Here is a 19,976-nt window from a genome sequence, read left to right as displayed (position 1 = left end):
CAATCAGCAGAGCTATTGTTTTTTGACACGCCGCATGCATTCCCTAACTGGTGCCATTCATTCCTCTGATTGAACAAGAAGCTCTTTCATTTTTCAAATGAAGACTTTTCTTGTGGGTGAGTGCATATTCTTCAGTGGGGTACAGTAACACCTGGGCTAATTTTAAAAAACCCAACTTGATAACCAGCAGCAATCCAGTTTTGGCACCACAAAGCTGTCTTTTGAAGGGGTCAAATTAGCCTGGGGGAGCTTTAATGCTATTAGTTCCCGGTTAAAACTGCCTTGAGAATCTCTCTCTGCATTACACTGCACTCTGTAGACTGTACATGCCCTGGTAGCAAATTGTCTTGCATTCTGTACTCTGTGATTATACCAATGGATGCTGTAGAATCAGAAAGCCTGTGAGATAAGCAATCAATTAAATACTTATCAGTTAAACATTTTTATTAGCTCTTAAAAGTTTCCTTGATAAATTTAGGGAAATAGTGTCCTGTCCTAAGAGTGGCACCTCTCTTATAAGTCATTAAGGAGTAGTGGAAAATACTACATAGAAGAGGATAATGCTTTTGTCATAGAGAACAACACAATAAGTAAATATCTGAAGTCTGAAAATTATTTTTGTTTTTAAATAGCCCCAAGGAACAGCTCAGTGAGACTCCATCATGAGAAAGGCTCAGTGGGGTGATGCTTCCCTTTTTGGCATGGAAATGATTAGCAAAATTCCAGGACCACAATTAATCCCTACCTCAGGTCTCTTAGGTGAATCAAGCCTCAGAGGAGGAGCCCATCAGAGCAAATACTGCTTAGTTGAGGGTGTTAAGCTAATACCAAATGCATATGGATGCCAGCCTAGTTCAAGCAAACACTAAGGGGTACCAAACTGCTAGGACCTTGCTGGTGGGTATTGAGGCAAGTAAAGATTTTATGTGCATGGAAAAGGAACTCAAAACCCAACTCAGTTAAGGTTTCCAAATTCGAATATTGAACAAAATCAGATATTGCTAACTTCAGCCAGAGGAAAACTTCCTGCTGATGATAAAGAACACTTGATTTGGTTCTACTTTTGCTGCTCCAATTGAGGGTTAACTGATTTTATCTTTACCTGACTCCAAAATACAGATCAGAAATACAATGCTTGGAGCATTGTGGTCTCCATTTATATGTAGTTCCTTCTTGCAAACACCTTTGGAGAATGCAAAAAGGTTATAAAAAATAACACAGTTTTAAGATGTAGAGGGAAAACCATATGCAAGTAAAACTTGGAGCTCCACTGGGGGCTGTTTTCTCTGACAGACCAGCTTAACAGCATTCTAGGGGCAATATATTTTAAAAACAGCTGCACCAACCTTGCATAGGTTGCACTTGCAGTCATTTCCTTTTGCATATGCAAGGGCATAATTACATGCCACACAATGCACTTTGGATTTCCACAACCGAGCAGTCCTACACGTGTATCTGGGATGCCAGCCTTCATGTGGAAATTGCTTGCATATTGCAGTCATTTTATATTTAAAAGTGGTCACATACACACACATGCACAAAAGAACCTCTTCAGCACGCCATCAGTGCTCATTATGGGTATTGTGTCCATTGGCACAGATGGAAAACCTGTGTGGGTACGTCAGCATAATAATTCTGGAGAACCAAAGGCTGTGAATTCAAAATCTGGATTTGATTGCTTGAAGGGATTTGGGAAGGCAGTGTTTACACTGATTTTTAGTGTTTCCAGCACGCACTGATATCTCAGGTATATCTGCAGCCTGTTGCCGTATGTCCCAGCCAAAGAAAACTGGGATCTGTTTTAATCCTGCACACTGCCTTCAAGCACCCTAATTAACCCTTCAACAGTAATATTGTTGCAAATAACCTGGTTGGTGTTCTGGTGTATAGGATGGGTTTGTTTCTGGAAGTTGATTTGTCGTAAGAAATAGGTGTAACATTTTTCTTTTATTGAAGAAAACTAACCGACAAGTGGAAATGATTGTTGGTTAACATGTGTGAGGGTCAAATCCACTGAAGGTACTTGAAAAATAGTTTTTGATCCATTATAATTTGTCCAGCAAACAGAACAAGTAATTATGACAATTTCTACTATATGGGGAAAAAAAACCAAAATACCTTTGTGTTTTGAAGACATGCTGCTTGTCCTTATTTGGATGCAAGACTTCAGAAAGGATCTTGCTTCGGTGTCTGTAGATAATACGCGGTAGCTTCTGCTTTGAGTTTACTTCCTCACAAACTTCTGGAGCTGCAAAAGGAAAAGAGAGGGAGATGAGAACATGTAAACAGAAAATGCAGCCAGCTATGTATGGGACTACATTTGACCTACATATCTTTTGCAGGAGGAATTGGGTGCCTTGGTTATGACAGAGGACAGACTCGGAAATGTCTTGACGCAGTGGAGATTTATAACCCTGACGGAGACTTTTGGAGAGATGGACCTCCTATGCCTTCTCCCCTTCTCTCCTTACGAACAAACTCTACCAGTGCAGGTTGTGTGGAAGGGAAGCTGTACCTCTGTGGAGGATTTCATGGAGCAGGTACTAAAATGAGTCCGATATTCCTTGTGTAGTTAAAATCACTTTCACAGGACACAGACTGAGCTGATGAGTGATAAACCCTATCAGGCGGCACAGGCATGCCCTGGAATCACAGACATGATTCTGCCCTTTGGACTGCCAATCCCTAATGTCAATATGAATTGTGTTCTGTTTAACCTTTGCTATTTTCCTTAACAAAACATAAACATTTAAGGATGTTTCCAATATGCACTAAACCTCTCCAAATCTAAAACCTCAGTAGAATTATTCTGGATTTATATCCAGAGCTACAGATCAGGAGCTTAGTGTTTTATGGACATTAAAGAACTTGGGCATATTTGTTGAACGTTACGGTCCTGTCTATCTGTCCTTTGCCACTCTATCTCTGCCTATTTACTTACATGCTTTTTGTTATTGCTGTTGGAAAAGATTGTGTATTTAACGAGTACTCTGCGTAGGGAATTGAGATGCAAACAGACTAAAGTTCCAGATCTGGTGATTTTAAATAAGCCTAGCCTCATGGACACCTTTCTTCTTTTTTCTTCTTCCTTCCAACTGTGCTCAGCTCTTTCTAAATCTCCAATGCTTATAACCATTATTTTTTTCATTATAAATGCAAAGAGTCACAAAACAAGCACACTTAAACTCCTCTACTACATAGAGCTGCTACCCTAATTTCTTTCTAGGAGAAAGGAATAGCACAGATGCATTATCCACTGCTAATAAATGTCATGTCAGGCTCACTCTTGCCCAGGAATGGCTACGTGGTATCACTGGGTGACATGTCTTCCTATTGCACTGATTCCAGTTGCATTGACTTGTATAACCTCTAAACATAAAGCCACTGTTATTTTAGAATGGTGATTTTCATCAGATAGTTCACATCTTGCTTTCTAACCCCTTTACTGGCTACTGTTGAGGAAGCTGCTTCCTGAAAACAATTGTTTGGCAGCCTCTAACAGGCTTGTTCTCCTGTCATCTCTGATAGAAGTTTTGTGACTTCAGAGCAATTATGGTTATGACACATCACTGTGTTTCCATAGCGCCACCATAGTTGTCTTTTTCTCAGCAATATTATGAAAAAACCTAAAGTTAGTGGGTACAAATCTCAAAAGGCTGATAAAGGAAAGTGGTTGAGTCACCATCCCTGGGGGGGATATGAAAGATGTGTGGATGTGGAGCTTAGGCACATGGTTTAGTGGTGGGCTTGGCAGCACCGGCTTAATGGTTGGACTGGATGATCTTAAAGATCTTTTCCACCCTAAACAATTCTATGACTCTATGATCATTATCATTGAGAAATTAAGCAATTTTGTTCAAGATGACTAAGAGATTAATATGAGATTTTTCTGACTGGGGAAGCGTCAGAGCCATAAAAACACTTTCTGTACAATACCACCATGTTCTGTCACTGAGTCATGTATAAAGAGTGGTTGTTCTGGGAGAGTTTGAAAGTCCTCCTGTGGATTTCAGGAAGGCCATCTTTTGTATGTTTGACTAATGCCAGCTCAATGGGGTCCTGATTCCTCACTCTACTATTACAATCTATATAATTATGTATAGAACTCTCCTGCACTAATACTGTTATTTAGATTGAAAAACAAGAAGTCAAAGCTAGAAAATGCAACCTGAATTCTGACCTCCTTTGTGTGCGTTCTGTATACCTGTAGCATATGATTTGTTGTTAGATGTTATGGTGCCTATTAACAGGGGAGCCAAAATAAGATTCTCACTGTCAACTGTAAATCAGGTATAACCACATATTTGAGGAGTTGAGAGGAACCTGTACCTTAAAGACAGGTTTCTTAATGTGACTTTCAAGTTATTAAAGGAAAAGGGCTTTCTAAATCTTGACAACAGTAGCAGCTTCTAGCTACCATCACGAAGAAAAAGATGAGTGTAGGCCATATGTTGAACCCGAAGAGGTTACCTAGCTGGCCTCTCTTCCTGACCCCATCTGCTTTGTGTGCTGGAAAGGGCTCTTGTCTGATGTGCTCTTTGGGGATGAAGGGTGGAGTGAGAGGTGGTTGTTACTGTCATATGGGAGCTTGGAAAGGGTGGCTTGACTCTGCACTTTCACAATTACAGCTGCTCAGCAGCTTCAAGGTACAGAACAGCATGTGCTGCTACTGCTTTAGTAGCAGACAGGGTTATTTTAGAATGTGCTTGTTTGGTTTTAGTCTTTTGGGCTTCTTGGCATGTCACTTTGGTTTTTATGAGGGATACAACCAAGAGAGGATATTCCAGTTTTACAAAACATTGTAATTCAGCTTCAACCAAGTGGAGTTCTTGGAACAAGCTGAAAGCACAGCTGTAGTCTTTGGGTTTTCTGCCTGCTGAACGCTAAAGGGCTGCTGGGAACATTCAAGAAAAAGTGCTTCAGAGAAAAAAAAAACAAACAAAAACAAACAAACCAAACAAGAGCAAATAAGCCAAAATCATTGTTGCAGTGGAAAGTCTTAGCCTAAGGGGCTGAAACCAACCCCTTGTATACTACAGATCTATTCCAAACTCTTCAGCCTCAAGTTGCCTTTGCGTTTGCTTAAACCCACTCTTGATCCAGCAGTGTGAAAGTTAGCCTGCTAAAGACATTGTTGCATCTTAATTTTACTGGCATGTGTCATGCTCTATATGCCTTTCTGCATGTCTGTAGACCTAAATAGGGGACCCCTGGTGGCCTAGTGGTTAGCATGCAGGACTCTCACCTCTGCGACCCAGGTTCGAATCCCACCAAGTCCCCCGGGCAGATGGAGCCCGTTAGCCCTGTGAGGCCATCCATCTATGAGAAGGTCACTCTAAACAAACCTACGTCCTGAGGACCTCACTGCCATTGTCCAAGCTTGCTTGGCCCCGGCAGATGAACCTTAGGATTAAAGGGTGGGCTCAGTTCAGCGCAGGCTGTCTCTCACCTAAAAAATCCATTGCACAGGCTGGAAAGGTGAAAAGACCTTTCCCCAAATCTTCGTTCGCGAAGACTGGCCATTATTATTATTATTAGACCTAAATAGCAGAATCAACTAGGTTGAAAAGACCTCTGAGATCAAGTCCAACCTTTCACCTAACATCATCTTGTCTACTAGACCATGGCACTGAGTGCCACATCCAGTCTCTTCTCAAGTACCTCCAGGGCAGCCCATTCCAACGCCCAATCACTCTCTCTGTAAAGAGCATCTTCCTAATGTCTAACCTAAACCTCTCCTGGCACAGCTTAAGACTGTGCCCTTTTACTCTCCCTAATACTCCTCAGCCTTTCCACTTCTTCCTTAGGCTCTGCCACTGAGCAGAGCAGATCATTCACCTTGATCGCACCTTACGCGGGTGTCTTTTGCACTGTCCTCTGGTGCTAATGCCAGGCTTGGACACTCCCTGCAGCTGGTGACCTGGACAGATGTGTCCTTCCTGGGGGGTTCTGCCTGGGTCAGCACACTCCTGCTGGCAGCAGCTGCAGCAATGGCTTTTGATCCTTTGTAAACCGTTGCTGGATCTAGTCGAGTTGGGAGGGGGAAAACAAAACCCGAAAAACAAAACACCAAAAAACCAAACCAGCCAAACAAAAAACCATGAAACCCCCACGCACACCTATCACAAATCCACCAGCAAGAGCTGGCAGAATGGCCGTGCCCTTCCTGCTCGCCGTGCCTGCACGAACTGCCAGGCAAACTGCCGTGCCAACTGCCCTGCAAACTGCCGTGCTACTCCCCTGCCTGCCCACTCCCGTTCGCAGCGCTCCCAGGAGCTATTTAAATTACCCTCAACTGGGCCTGGCAACACCCCTTGCTCGCCTGATTGGCTCCCAAGAGCAGCCAAGTCCAGGCCCAGTGGATTATTAGAGTCCAGAGATGCTGTACACAAAGCTGAAAAGCAGCTGTCAACTGCTCAAAGGGCCTTAAATTTGGATGATAAGGTGAATACTGCTGAGCTACCATCTTTTCTGAGTCTCATGTGACAACTGAATTCTTGTGATGGCAGGATTCCCATTCTGTATATATTGCCTCTCACAAATCTTTGTCTGCTTGAAGGGAGGACAAGTGGTACAGCCTGAACAGCCCCCCTGTGAGCAGAGGAAGAAAACCTGCAGCTACTCAAGAGGAAAGTCAGCTTGACCAGCTGAAAGTAGCAATAGCAGTCTTTCTAAAAGATGAGTGAGCTCCAAAGTGTGTTCAAGCTTCCTCTGAACTGTTGTTCAATATTGAGGCGTGTTGGTAAAGCTTGTAAGGCTTCCTCAAGTTAGAAGTTTGCTCAAAGCCTGCCCATGAAAAAGGAAAGGAGTTTGATTCAGCTGAAGCTTAGACACTTCTCTGCAGTGCCTACACTAAGACCTTAGTGACCCCAGGCTTCCTGCAGCAGATGGAGAAGAACACACGCTTCAGAGAGAGATTCAGGTCCTTGGTGCTTTACATCTGCTCTGAAAGACCAGAAGGCAATTCAGAACCCTGAGGAGCTCTCCTGTCTCTTAAAGCTTTGTGTTTTGATCAGAGTAAAAGGGGTTCTAACCTGGCTTACCTAAGCCGAACACGTGAGGATGTAGGTGTCTATGCTTTGATGGTACAAACACCTCTAAGACCTCTGTGTTGTATCACTAGCTGATGAATGTTGTATGCTCTTACAGTCATTATAACTACCCAAAAAGAGCAATTCTTGTTCTGAATTTTTCTCCTTAGCAAGACTTGCAAAACTTCATCTGTTAGCCAGTAGTTTATACAAATTAGCTCATTTTCTACTAAAACTGCTGTGTCAAACAGGAACCATTAATCTGCTTGTCTCAGCTCCAGCTCATGTAGCCTTGTGTTGTGAATGTTGTCATTTTTCAGCAATGTTGTAGCATTCATCAGGATAATCAGACATGTTTTAAATGGCTGATTTTGTCCATTAGTTTATAGTGCTGTACAGAGTGGAAACATTATCCCTAGTATGAGCACACAGCAGGGCTCAGCGTGCAAACGGCCAGCAGCTTTCCACTAACTGCTAAAATACACTGCCACATTTCCTGCTGTAACTATGGATTTCAACCCAGCCTTTGCAGTCTGACTGTACAGTGTTTTTGTTGACATGTTTGATTTCCTTTGCATCGAGCTAAAACCTGTCACCTGCACATTCTGACAGCTACTGACATTACCCTGTGCCTGGCAGAAGGAGCCTCATTAGTGTGGCTCCCTGAAGGAGGGGGGAGCAGCTCTTCAGGTATGCAGGATTGCACCCTTATAAAATGCCTGCCATATTGGGTTGCCTTTCTTTTGGACTGCTTCTGAGCATTATAAATCTTTTTTTTTCTGGTGAAAATAATGAAGGCAAGAGTGTGTGCCTGTTTGCTGGGACCATGTCATCTGCTGTCACTGTCACTTGCTGAGGCAGATGTTTGTTGACTTTCTGTTGTTGCTGCACAAATACAGATCTCATAGCCTGTGTCTCAGGGTTGTAGCTTTAGTTTCAGATTATGGAGGTCGGTACAACTGCCTGTCTCACAGATTTGAAGTAAGAAATTGAAATCCAGATTTGGATTTTTTTAATTTAATTTGATGCATCCTGGTTTGTATCAGCTATAGCATGGCCAGTACGACCAGGACAGTGACTGCCCCCCTGCACTTGGCACTGGTGAGGCAGCACCTTGAATTCTGTGTTCAGTTTTGGGCCCCTCACAACAAGACACACATTGCCCAGAGAAGGGCAATGGAGCTGGGGAAGGGGCTGGAGCACAAATCTGATGAGGAGTGATTGAGGGAACTGGGGCTGCATAGCCTGGAGCAAAGGAGGCTCGGGAGGGACCTTATGACTCTCTATAATTACCTGAAAGGAGGTTGTAGACAGGTGGGCTTTGGTCTCTTCTCCCAAGCAACAAGCCATAGGACAAGAGCTGCTCAACTCCATTTTGTTATTTACTTACTGATATCAAGTAGAAATTAATTTTTCATTTAAGTGTTGTTACAGTCAGAGGAAGGGTAAAGGTAAAAATTATCTATGCAAGAATCTCAATTTTGTGTTTGCAACTGTTAGCCAAGATAGATGATAGTGATACTGGGTCCTACAAACTATGTAATTCTGATTCTTAAAAAAAAAAAAAGGAAGAGGAAGATGCAAATTAATAGTTACCCCGGATTAATTTTCTAGCCTTTTCTGCCTCATTTACATAAACTGCAATCCATGCATTGGAATAGAAGCAGCTCTGCTTGCAGCAGTGCAGAACTGTGTAGTAATTACTGTGTTCCAGCTGAGCTAATGAGTTTGCATCTCCACCCCATGCACTCCTGACAGTGGACTAGCTTAATAGTTATTTATTTTGACTAATCTCCTATAAAAGCTGATCCCCTTAGTCTCCTCCATTATGTGATTTAGATGGAGAATCGTTCTAGTGCTTGTTTTTTATTATAGTGGTTATGGAACATTACTGGAATCAAATTAAATATAGACATATTAAGGAGTCTGGCACAGTAAATACTGCACTTGTGAAGTTTGGGGGTTGAGAGATTGGAACAAAACCTGTTTCTCCAGCACCTTCCCATGTTCCCAGCTAAATAAAGCAGAGGTGCAAACCCCGGGCTGCCTATCTGCAGCACTGTTCGTTTCCCTCTGTTAAAATTTACTGGGCACTGATGAATAATTAAAGCTCTCCTACCCACAGTTGTTACCATTTGAATAAATATTCCCACCAGTGGAAGGGGTTCAGGGCCCCTGTGTTCTGCTCAGCACAGAAACGTGCTCCTGGCCGGCCGCTGTGCCGCAGGCATTGCCACAGCTCTCCAGCCCCAGTGCCGAGACCACCCCCAAAAAATGCCTCTTGACCTTTCACCGCATTCTCCCCCAGCACCAGCGTGAGCTGCTGGGACTGGGAGAGACCTCTGCACCGGGCTGCCTGCCCAGGGAGGGCTGCCCATCTACCCCGCTCATTAGCTGGAGATGTGCTGCCATAAATGAGGCCAAATCAGGTCAGGGGAATTGCTGGGGAGCAGCACCTGCTCGTTCCACATCTAAATTTGACCCACTCTCTGGCAGCATGGTATTAGCAATTCAGCCCTGCTTCTTGCTACATCTCATTTATAGTTTATAAAGGGTTAATGAATGATTAATAGATATTTTAATGCATTTTAATTAATTGCTGAGGAGGTCAATAGGTTGTTTAGAAACATGGCTTGTAGCCATGTATGACATCTTCTATTGTTGTTCATAACTGCCTGTCATGCATACAGTCTAAACATGCTTTATATCCTCTATAAATAATGTATTAACCCATTGTAAGGCATTTAGAAACAGTATCTCAGGACGGGCTGGGCCCAGTAGTTCTTATTCTGATCCTGCAGCTTATACGAATGGTGCATTGACTTCCAGAGCACGGACCCCACTGCCTCTGTAACCTGTGATCCTGCTATCACCTGCAGTGCAAGCAGGACCAGTGCTTGTAAGACTGTCTGAAAGGGGCCTTGACTATGAACAGCAGGCAAAATCTAGAAAGATTTTAAAAGCTGAGGTAGCTGGATTAATCAATCAAGAAAAACAATTGAAGTAACTGAATTAGAAGTTTCCTTCCATAGACTATCCAGTTCTTTATGTATGTTTTTTAAAACACTGATTTGTGAGTAAATGGGTGGATCATGAAACTATGATCCTGAAGAATTACACAGCAGAGCAGGAGGATAGAGGACCTCTCTATGAGAGTGAATATCTTACCTTACTCCATGGAGGTGCTCTGAAAACAGTAACCTTCCTCCCAGTTTTGGCTGTGTCTGGCGGGATACACTGCCTTGGTACTTCACATCACGAAGGCTGGCCAGCATGTTAAACAGCCAAGCCAAGTTCCCTCTCCTGTGTATTCTCTGCCTGCTTCTGCCCACAGGCACAGATGATGGATGTCCCTGACCCCACAAGGGGTGCTGCCTGTGTTACACTGGTGGAGTTTGGGGGCAGCTCACATACACAAATGGGATTGAAGGCCACAGACTTGATGAACTTATTATTTTTCCTACTGCGAATGAGGAGCCAGGACATCTGGTGGTAATGATCTAAATGCACTTTTATCCCATTGCAACACAAACATGAATTCCCAGGTCACCTAACTCTGCATCTTGTAATTACGAAAGTAGCTATTAGTGGTGAGAAAGATAAGTAGCAGAGGCTAGTCCCATATGTTTGAAATCATTCTTTGGTACAGATAATGGCATGAAAAAACAGGTACAAACAAATAGTGGAGGCTGAACTGCTTCAAGGCAACTCTGGGGTGGCTTTATGTGTCAAAAACTGGGGAAACCAGTGAAAGAAACACCTGAGTAAGCATTTCGAGGACTGTTTGGGAACTGGCAAGCACCTTGTGATGTACAAGTGCTTTTTTCCATGGAAAGAGCAGAGAGGTAGCAGTTTAACTGCTACAGGTTTGGTGTGGGTTTTTTTTCTTTAATATAAATTGATTTATGCAAAAGAAGACAGAGCATATTAGGAAATTGCAAACTGGAAAGGAAAAGGTGCTATGACAACCTGAGGATAATGTCAGGAGGACTTCAGGTGAGTGGCCTGTGTGAGGACGTCCCAGGGCACAGAGCTCAAGGACAGATATGCCATTGAGACTACTCCCTCCACACAAGGTGGTTCTGTGCTGAGGTTCTGGTTCTATGCTGGCCTACTCTGGATAAAGTTGCTAAGGTGCTGCTGGCCATCCAACAGTGGGTCAGTGTGGTTCTGTCACTGCTAGTGGGCAGGTGAGCTTGTCCCCAAACTACTTTGGATGTCTCTGCCCCGCACTGATGCAGAGGCACTCGTGACTTGGCACATGCTCTCACCATCTCCATAACTCTGCTTCCTCATTCGTAAGCTGGAGCAAATATACAAGCTGATGTCAATGGAATTCTGGAAGAAATAATGAAATATTGACCACGTTTTGGCAAACTTGCCACAGATTTAACTCCAGTTAATGGAATTTCAGCATGACATTTTTTCAGTTCAGTCCTCTGGACACTAAGCAGGCTACAGCACAGTGAATTTATTTTTCTTGGCTTACAAACATAATAGCTGCATGATTAATAATCCTGGATGAACTATGGATTTTCTACCTGTTAAGCATATTGCTTAATTCTTCTACATCTGCCTCCCTTTAACCCTCACAACCCAAACCCTAATAATTGTGTCTGAATTTTTGGTTATGAATAGGAAAGAGAAAGCAAGGTAAAAAAAGGACAAAAGTGCTAATAAATACCGTTGTCACATGGAAAGTTCTTCCTCCCCTCAACCCCCAAATCACAAATGGAATGTGGTTTAAAAAAAAGAAAAAAAAACAGATGAAAAAGCAGATCAAATATTTATGTTGCCTGCAGTCATACTGGGGGCCTTTCCAAGAATCGTTCATCAAACATTCAAACGACATGAGAAAACTTACATCATAAAATGAAGTCTGGCCATATTTGGGGAGTGAATCATAAAAATCTTTTAAAGAAAAAGCATGATTGTGTATATGGAGTGCAGGCAGGCACTTACTGAAAATTAATATTTTTATTCTTCTTCTGCCCTTTCAAAGAAAAAAGTCATATGAAAAATTACGGGAAAGTGTTGTGTTTACAGATGAGAATACAAAAGATAATTTAAAGATCAGATTCATTTTGCTTCAACTACTGTGTTTGCATATATGAAATACAATTTTAGTGTCTATAAAGTAAACGTTTTTAGGTATAAACTCAAGTCTTGACACTGGGAAAAGATAAGTTTAAGTTTATAGGCTTGGTGTAGCTTCAGTCTGCACTTGCACATCAAAAAGGCATAACTGTACCAAAAGTGTTCTGACTCTTTTTAACATACCATAGTTTCTGGTGGTGATAAATTTATGATTAATGTTCCCTATACTGGTTTAGCATTTTCCTTTCCTGAATATGAATAAATCATACTGTTATAAACACAGTTTTACTGCTGGAAAAGGGTCTGCACTAGAGTTAGGTTTGTACAACCAGAACAGTTCTCATTTTAACTCCCTTGCAGAAAAACACAGTGTAAGTTTCTTAAAACTTCTCATGTTTAAACAAGAAAGTGTAGAAAAATACTGCCTGGTTTTGTAGGAAAAATGAGTGAAATCCTTTCATTAGGTAAGGTGGTCATCTGGTAGGTGAGGCAGAATAATGCTATGATGACAGGGAGTTGTGTGGGGTGGCTTTTTAAGTAGGTAAGTTTTTAAACTCTGTAATACAGCCAATTTTTGTAGGTGTGCCATGATTCTTTTGTAAGCAAATTGGCTGCTAACATATTACCTTTAAAAAAATAAATTACAATTAAATAAGGTGAATCAATGAAGCAGAATCAGGAATTATTTGCACCTTCAAGCTTAAAACTTTAAAGCTGAAACCCAGCATCAGAGCCTGAAGTCAAAGGTGCTATTCTCTTTGAAAAGCATCACCTTTTCTATTGGTTTTACCAGGAAAAATTTAAAAATAATTTTAAAAAAGGCTTAAGAACTGAGGTGCTTTAACTAATTTCTCTTTTCTTTTTAAAAGATGTAATTTTTTTTTCTCAAGTTTGACTATTTTCAGCAGTGCTTTTCCTCACATGAACTTTCTCATCTAAAGAGTGCTGTTTCCTTTCATATCAAACAAGATAAGACTAGAGAAATTACTGCTTCCCTTATTTAAAAAACATACTCTTTTTATCTCCCAAGGGTTAAGAGTTAACTAACACTCCATGTGCTGGAAAGCAGAATTTGTAGAGTGGAACAAAACCAGTTATAACATCCCACAGAAAAGGGAAACATGGGACACCAAAGGTGGGGAGTCACCAGGGTCAGGAAAAAACACAGCAAGGCTTGTAAGGAAGGGTTGTTGAATAAGCCTTTGATGTTTTAATTATGATCTTTTTTCTGAAGTGTTGCAATCACTCACAGAATGCCTTGGTTCCAACATTTGATTATTTTTCCTCTGATTGTCTCATTTTTGTCATCACCCATGCCAAAGAAAACCCAGGCATAAAAATTTATTGTATAAAAGAGATGATCTAATAAAAAAATACAGTGACTGGAGCCTCCCATGTCACAGGTTAGGTCTGTTTGTGTCTCTGTATTTGCCTCTTAGGAAAAACTTCTTGACTCTTGCAGGGTCATATACAAGTGAGCTCTTTGCTGGTACTCGTAACTGGCTGGTTATTTGTTTGCTGTTTGTCAGTCATGCCTTCTCTCTTCACATGTAACTGGGTTTTTTTAGCAGTTTGCTGTCTTATGTCTTGAATGGCTGCACCCTTACTATAGATTATTATTATTATTCTCCTTTAATATCCAGGTTCAATAAGCAAAGCATCATAACTTGTGTCACAGAATGGAAGAGAACAAAAACTACTCAGGTGTGACTGTATCCTGAAATCTTACTCAAATTTTACTCAAGCAAGCTCCCAGAGATCTGTGAGAGTCTCAGAGGTCTGGGTTTGGACCAACAAAAATTGTATCAGAAGTAATTGTGACACAACTGAGGGCAAAATGAGTACAGGCTGTGGATGGTGGGGTAGAAACACTGTGCTACCCTTCTTTATTGGGGGGGCAGAGATGGTGAATGGTTGGTGAATGGTTTCCTTAGATAAACATGACAAAAATGTGCAGAAATGTTCATAAAACTGCAACATCCACAAATCTCGTGCATGTGCAGGACCTGCAGAAAACAGAGCTGTCCTGTGTCCACTCAGTAAGGAAGCCAATCTTGGGAGAAGTCTTGTTTCCGTGGGACCTCCCCACATCCTGAAGCTCCTCCTCACAGAGGAGCCTTAGAGGTATTTTACGTCCCACCACACAACATCATAACACCAACACCAATTTTGCATGGAACCTAAACCATGACAGCACTGGTTTGGGGGCACTAAATCCCCTGGGTTGTTGTCCTCTGGAAAAGTATGTTGTCTGTTTCCAACAAGGGAAACAATATATGCCTCTGAATGTTCTTCTGCTTTTCATTCTTTCCCCCTTCTCCAATCCTTTGCTGCCAGTTGCACATAAAGGCAGTGCCCAAACAATGAGGTGCAGCTGATAGATGTGAGACAGCGTTGGCGGTGGTGGGAGTTTTTTTTGTTGTTGGTTGTTTTTATTTTATGTTAGAAAAAAGCTTTCTATAAGGGGTAGCTGAATGGGAACCTCAGTCTGGACCCTGTAAAATTTATCCTGTCACCAGTCCCTTATGACTCAATAAAACAGCATGGAGTATTCAATGCTTTTTTGCTATGATGGTTCTTATCCTGATATTTGTGGAGTGTCTGTTTTCTTGCATCTCTCCAGAAACTCATCTGACAGCAAAGCATGTGCATGTCCTCAGCTCAAAGTAAGAAAAGTTTAGGCTAAGGTTACTTGCTGTGAGAAAGCAACTTTAAGATGAAAAGAAAAAGTGAGCAGAAATAAATGAAAGATGCTTTTTATTTTTGGGAGAGAACTTGGGTTTGAGTAACAATTGTTGCAGAGTTCAGGACTGTTGTTAGCAAAGAAAGGGCTTGTGGTCTTGTAAGAAGTTTAATATAGCACTGCTGGTTGACAGCTATGGTTCTCTGCTGCATGGAGATTCTTTCATTTTTTGTTAGTCTCTGTAGAAAGCTTCTTGTCTGGAGACTGGTGTGATTTAATGGCATTCTTCTAACCTGACTGTTCATGACAAATTCCTCAGCACTTCAGACCATCTAAAGTACATTTAAAGCCTTGGAGGTTTTTTATTTCTCCTAAATCACAGGATGTCCAGACTTTGCACCCAAGGAAAAAATAGTCTTGGAGTGCTTCCAGCAGCCTGAGAGCTGCATTTTAGTCAGGGCAAAGAAAAGACAATATACTGCATGTAGGCATACTTGTGAACAAGAGGCAATACTCTGCCTCGAAAAGATGAACATTTGACAATTGACTGCAGGCTGAAATGCCACCTGCACACTTGTGCCAAGATGGAGCACTTGATGCTTTTGTCCCTGCAGCTGCACCTGGAGCCCAGAGGGTGAGGACTGACTGCACTGCACAGATCTCCATCTGCACTATTTCATTTGCTGTATGTTGACAACTTGTGTGCTCCTCACACAGTGTAGTCATTCATACCACAGAAATTACCTTTTTATTGCCCCCTTTCAGAAGGGTCATAATAACAACTGTAAAAACCTCTTTGATCCTATTTGACTTGCCTCCTGATGCCTGCTGTTGTTGCCTCTGTCTTTCAGCTCGTCACGAGGTTATCACCAAAGAGATCCTTGAGCTGGATACATGGGAGAACCAGTGGAATGTGGTGGCCACCAACGTCCTCATGCACGACAATTATGATGTTTGCCTTGTTGCCCGGCTGAACCCACGGGATCTTATCCCTCCTCCCCCAGATTTAGTGGACCAATAGAAGTTCAGTGACTCTCAGTGCTTCCAGATTCTGCAGAAATTGAAGAATGTGGAGACACAAATGCTGCATTGGCTCTGGGTGAGAGCTGAGTGTCAGAGAGAGGAAATGGCAACATGTGCTTAAGGACAGAATTGCCTTTGGTCTGTGCTTCTTGGACAATGCTTAATTTGCTAGTACTGGTACTCTGCACTTCTGTGATTGAAAGTCAAGGTTGTCCAGCCTTTGTGTGTGGCTGCTCATCTTCAGTCTGGCTGCACAAGCTCCAGCTGCACAAGCTGGGACCCTTTGCCTCACAGGCAAGGGGCAGCCAAGGGCTCATTTCACAGCAAAGCATGACATATGACAGAAAGCTTTAGCCACGGAAAACCCTCCTTTGCTGTTGGTCACACATGGTTCTACTAAGCTACCCAGGAAGCTAAGAAATATATGAAGTCAGCTGATGAAAACAAGTGCCAGACCATAGTTGACTGATGCAAAGGGAAAACACAAACAAGCCTTTGTTTGTTTTAAACAAAAACCCATTAACCAAGGTTCATTAGCCAAGAACACAAGCTACAGCAAACATTATCTAACCCACAGACAGGACAGTCAAGAGATCCTGTCTTTGCCAGTAGAGCTGAACCTGTGCTAGTAGAAAACTAGTCTTTTGGCAACAAGTCACAAGAAAGTCTTCCAGCAAGGTTAGTCAGTCTGTACCAAAGACAAGAAGAATCCTAAATTTTCACTTAGAGCCTATCTGTTACAGGGCCTTTTGTGACCAAGATCTTAGAGCTCTGTTAGGAAACTCCCTTTGAGAGACGGAGAAGGGGATGCAAAATAACAAAGCAGATCAGTATTATCTGCATAACAGCTTTGCAGCTACAGGGAAAGGATAGACATGCTAAACAATAAATTTTTATATAATAGGAATAGCTTTAATGAAGTAGCATAAGGTAAATTCTCTACCAACAGAATTTGCTATAATCACAGGGAAGAGGAATAATTCAAACAGTGCTTCTGAAGGCCTAGTTAGCCTTTGTAGAGCTTGAAGACAGTAGGTTAGAGAGAAAATTGTTTATAGTACCACCATCCCATTTAAATTACCAATAACTATTCATCAGTTCTCTGGTGCCTACCTTACAGTGTATCTGTCTGTCACTGTCTGGGCAGTACAGACAAGGGAGTTGGAAATCTCAGTTGTGCTCTTGGGCCACAATTGCAAATGACAGTATGCTGCAATGCAGAATGAATGTCAGAGACAAACACTGAGTAAAGTATGATATATCATACTTTATGAGATAATATGAGAATGATCATTGTCATGATCATTGTCAGCAAGAAATTGCTTTTGATCCCACAAAAGCATCAACAAAACTCAAAGGAAAGAACTGGCAATGAAATGAGGGAATCCATCGGGTAGTTCATGCATAGTTATTTGCAGGATTGCACTTCAGAGCATCTCTATTTTCTTTTTCAGTCTTATTTTAGGCTGCAAAAGTATTGGCTATTTTTTTTTGTTGGGTTTTTTTTGCTTGAAATGCTTATGGCAGAGAGGGATGGAAAGGATGACCTGAAAGCCCTTTCCGAATTCTGACTTTTCTGATTTATGAACTATTCTCTAAAATATCCAGTGGGAGTATTAAGCTGTCATGTAAAAATTACTAGCATGAATGTCACTAAATCTTATTTGATAACACCAGCAGGACACTAAGAAGTGCTCAGGTAATAAGGGAGCTGGGGGGAAGAAACTAAGGAAAACATGTAGAAAAGAAGTAAATCTGTGAGCAGATAATCACTTGTCTCTCCTTATGTTTCCCAAGAAGAATGAGTGTGACAGCCTAAACTCTTGTGTTTGTATAATTTCTGTATTATCCAGCCATTCTTTTTTCTTTCTCTTGCTCATATGTAGGTCATCATCTGCCTAGAACAGAGCTGTGAAAAGCATGAACTTCAGCAGTACAGATCAGCGGCCGGTTCCTACAATCTTAACCCCTCTGGTCGCTAAGTGCAGTTGTAGGCATAAGATTGAGGAGGCAAACTCTGCTTTAATATGTTTTTAAACAAACTCAATGGAAAGTTCTTCCAACTGATAACCATCCAATCTTGGAAACTCTTTGACTTTTGTTGTTACTGTGAAGTAAAGGTAATCTTGATCTAACTTCTCTACAAGATTCTTAGGGCAGCTGGAAGCAATGTTCTTGAGCATATGTTAAGTGTTTCCTTGTGAAATTCTGTGACTGTAGGTACTGCTTTTGCTTCTTTCACCTTTTTTGTTTTAAGGAAGAATGTTTAAAAGGGGGTTTTTTTGTCTTTGGTCTCTGCTTTATGGTCTATTACTTATGGTTCCTGAGGTTTAAAGCCTGGGCTAATCTACTTGATTTTACTCTCTGAAAGACAGTCCACTTGGAATATTTGAAGGGGAGAAGGAAGACATTTACAGGCTTTCACTAGTCATATTTGACCATGTATGTGAAACGCAGCTGACGCTCCTCTATTAAACTTTTATTCCAGTAGTGAACTGGCTGTTTCTTTCCTACTTCATGTGTTTTGGTTTTTTGACTGATATTTAATGAGCTGGATGAAAGGAAAGTGTGTACTCTGAGAAGGTCTGACTTAATAACTGAGGAGAGTAATGACATATATTTTAAATACTGACCTTGCAACCAGTGATCTTGAGCTGTAGTGGGCAATTAACAGATTTATTTTTCATGCAGCACTGGCAAGTGACCTTCCCCGTGTGCACTGAGCATCACCTTTCCTGCTGCCCACAGGGTGTGACTGTCAGTGGGGACTCTCACTTGTGTGTGTCTCTCAGTTTCTGTCCAAGTTGGAATGTCTAGCACTGTATGTCAAGCAGGAGAATTTTTTTTTCTGGATTAAATCTAAAATGGGGGCACTAACTTCTTAATTTTATGTTGTCCCTATGTAGTTCACGGGTTCTCCTTGGGGTGACTGCAATTTCTAAACCAATATTTGGAAATGTAGCTTGGCTGAGGAAGGAAGAGGAAGAGAGGTATAGATCTCAACCAAAATCCTTCTGAGACTATGAGAATACTGCAGGTCTGCTATGTGCATGGATAATCTCACATGGCTGGTAAAGTCCTTAAGAGTCTTAATTTCTTCTATGACAAAACCTGATGCAAGAAAAATTATTAAATAATTACAGAATATGCATTCTCCAAGCTTGTGGGTTTCACTGAAATAATACTTTACTGCAGCCCTTTTCAGTCCGAGCAGTAGTTAGCTGAGTGTTTCATCAAGGCTGATTTGACATCACCCATAACTCTAAAATATAAAAAAGCAGTGCTGGAAGCTACTAGCTGTTTAAATGAATGAGGGGTTATGAAGCAAAGGCATATACAACAGTTTCACCTGAAGTGCTGAAGTTACATCACTGGTTCCCAAATATTAAGAAAAATTTTGGAGAGGTAGCTGTTTGTGTGGCATGCAGGGAGTAAAGCAAAAAAAAGAAGTGCTATAAAAAGCTAATCGAAGCCCTCCATTTTTATCCCCAGCTAATGTTTTATTTTGAAACTGTACATATATAACTGATTGCATAAGGATCCCTACAGATTTCTCATCTCTGTTTTCATATGTGTGGTCACAGGAACTGCCCACATATGTAAACCATCAGGCATCTGACTACCCCCCCACACACACCACTGCTGGGATTGCCTTTGCCTCAGTCCCTGCCCGTGCCAGGCAAACACACACACACATTTTGCACGTGTGCAATATCGAAATTTATGGGGCAGTGTCTGCATTGTGTTCCAGCAGACACACACTGCACTTGGAAAGCCTTGATTTGCCAGAAGCAAATTGCCTTTGTGCACACAGAGCTGTCAGCTCCTCTACCAGCACTCCCAAATACGCTCCAGGTAAGAGGCCGAGGGAGTATCAAAACTGAGAGACCAGCAACAAGACATGAGAAGTGCTCCCAGAGTGTTACAACACACAGTGGAGCCAAGGTGGGATGAATGATCCTCCCCATCTCCTCCTAGGCATGGTTCAGATGTAAAAGGATTTGGCCCTGGATCCTTGTCCTGTACTTTTAAATCTACTTGAAATGTGTAATGAGATCCATGGTCATATGAAAATCAATGGGAAAAATGCTATAATAATTTCTTTTTATGTTAAAATATTTTCATAAACATCTATGTTGTTT

The 19,976-nt window shown here is 41.7% G+C and overlaps 2 protein-coding genes across 6 annotated transcripts in view; one reads left to right on the top strand and one right to left on the bottom strand.

The window, feature by feature from the left end:
• Positions 1–6,206, bottom strand: part of MGLL (monoglyceride lipase) — a 108,729-nt gene extending 102,523 nt beyond the window's left edge. The window contains exons 1-2 of one of the 4 annotated variants that reach the window (XM_027700892.1): positions 6,135–6,206; positions 2,119–2,248 (exon numbers count right to left, since the gene is read on the bottom strand). In XM_027700892.1, coding sequence (XP_027556693.1) covers positions 2,119–2,137 — 19 coding nt within the window. In that variant the 5' untranslated portion in view covers positions 2,138–2,248; positions 6,135–6,206. Of the gene's footprint in view, positions 1–2,118; positions 2,249–2,329; positions 2,447–2,515; positions 2,651–3,284; positions 3,367–6,134 lie in introns of those variants that run through there. The other 3 variants (XM_027700895.1, XM_027700894.1, XM_027700893.1) reach the window with 3 other exon arrangements.
• KBTBD12 (kelch repeat and BTB domain containing 12) overlaps positions 1–18,324 on the top strand; it is a 41,656-nt gene extending 23,332 nt beyond the window's left edge. For both annotated transcript variants that reach the window (XM_027700890.1, XM_027700891.1), the window contains exons 5-6: positions 2,343–2,540; positions 15,663–18,324. In XM_027700890.1, coding sequence (XP_027556691.1) covers positions 2,343–2,540; positions 15,663–15,832 — 368 coding nt within the window. In that variant the 3' untranslated portion in view covers positions 15,833–18,324. The remainder of the gene's footprint in view (positions 1–2,342; positions 2,541–15,662) is intronic.
• Positions 18,325–19,976: the final 1,652 nt, after the last annotated feature.

Source organism: Neopelma chrysocephalum, unplaced genomic scaffold (genome assembly GCF_003984885.1).
Source record: "Neopelma chrysocephalum unplaced genomic scaffold, ASM398488v2 Primary Assembly neopelma1_147, whole genome shotgun sequence".
Taxonomy (NCBI): domain Eukaryota; kingdom Metazoa; phylum Chordata; class Aves; order Passeriformes; family Pipridae; genus Neopelma; species Neopelma chrysocephalum.
Note: the sequence above shows the minus strand (reverse complement) of the source record. Positions and strands in the feature narration are given on the sequence as shown.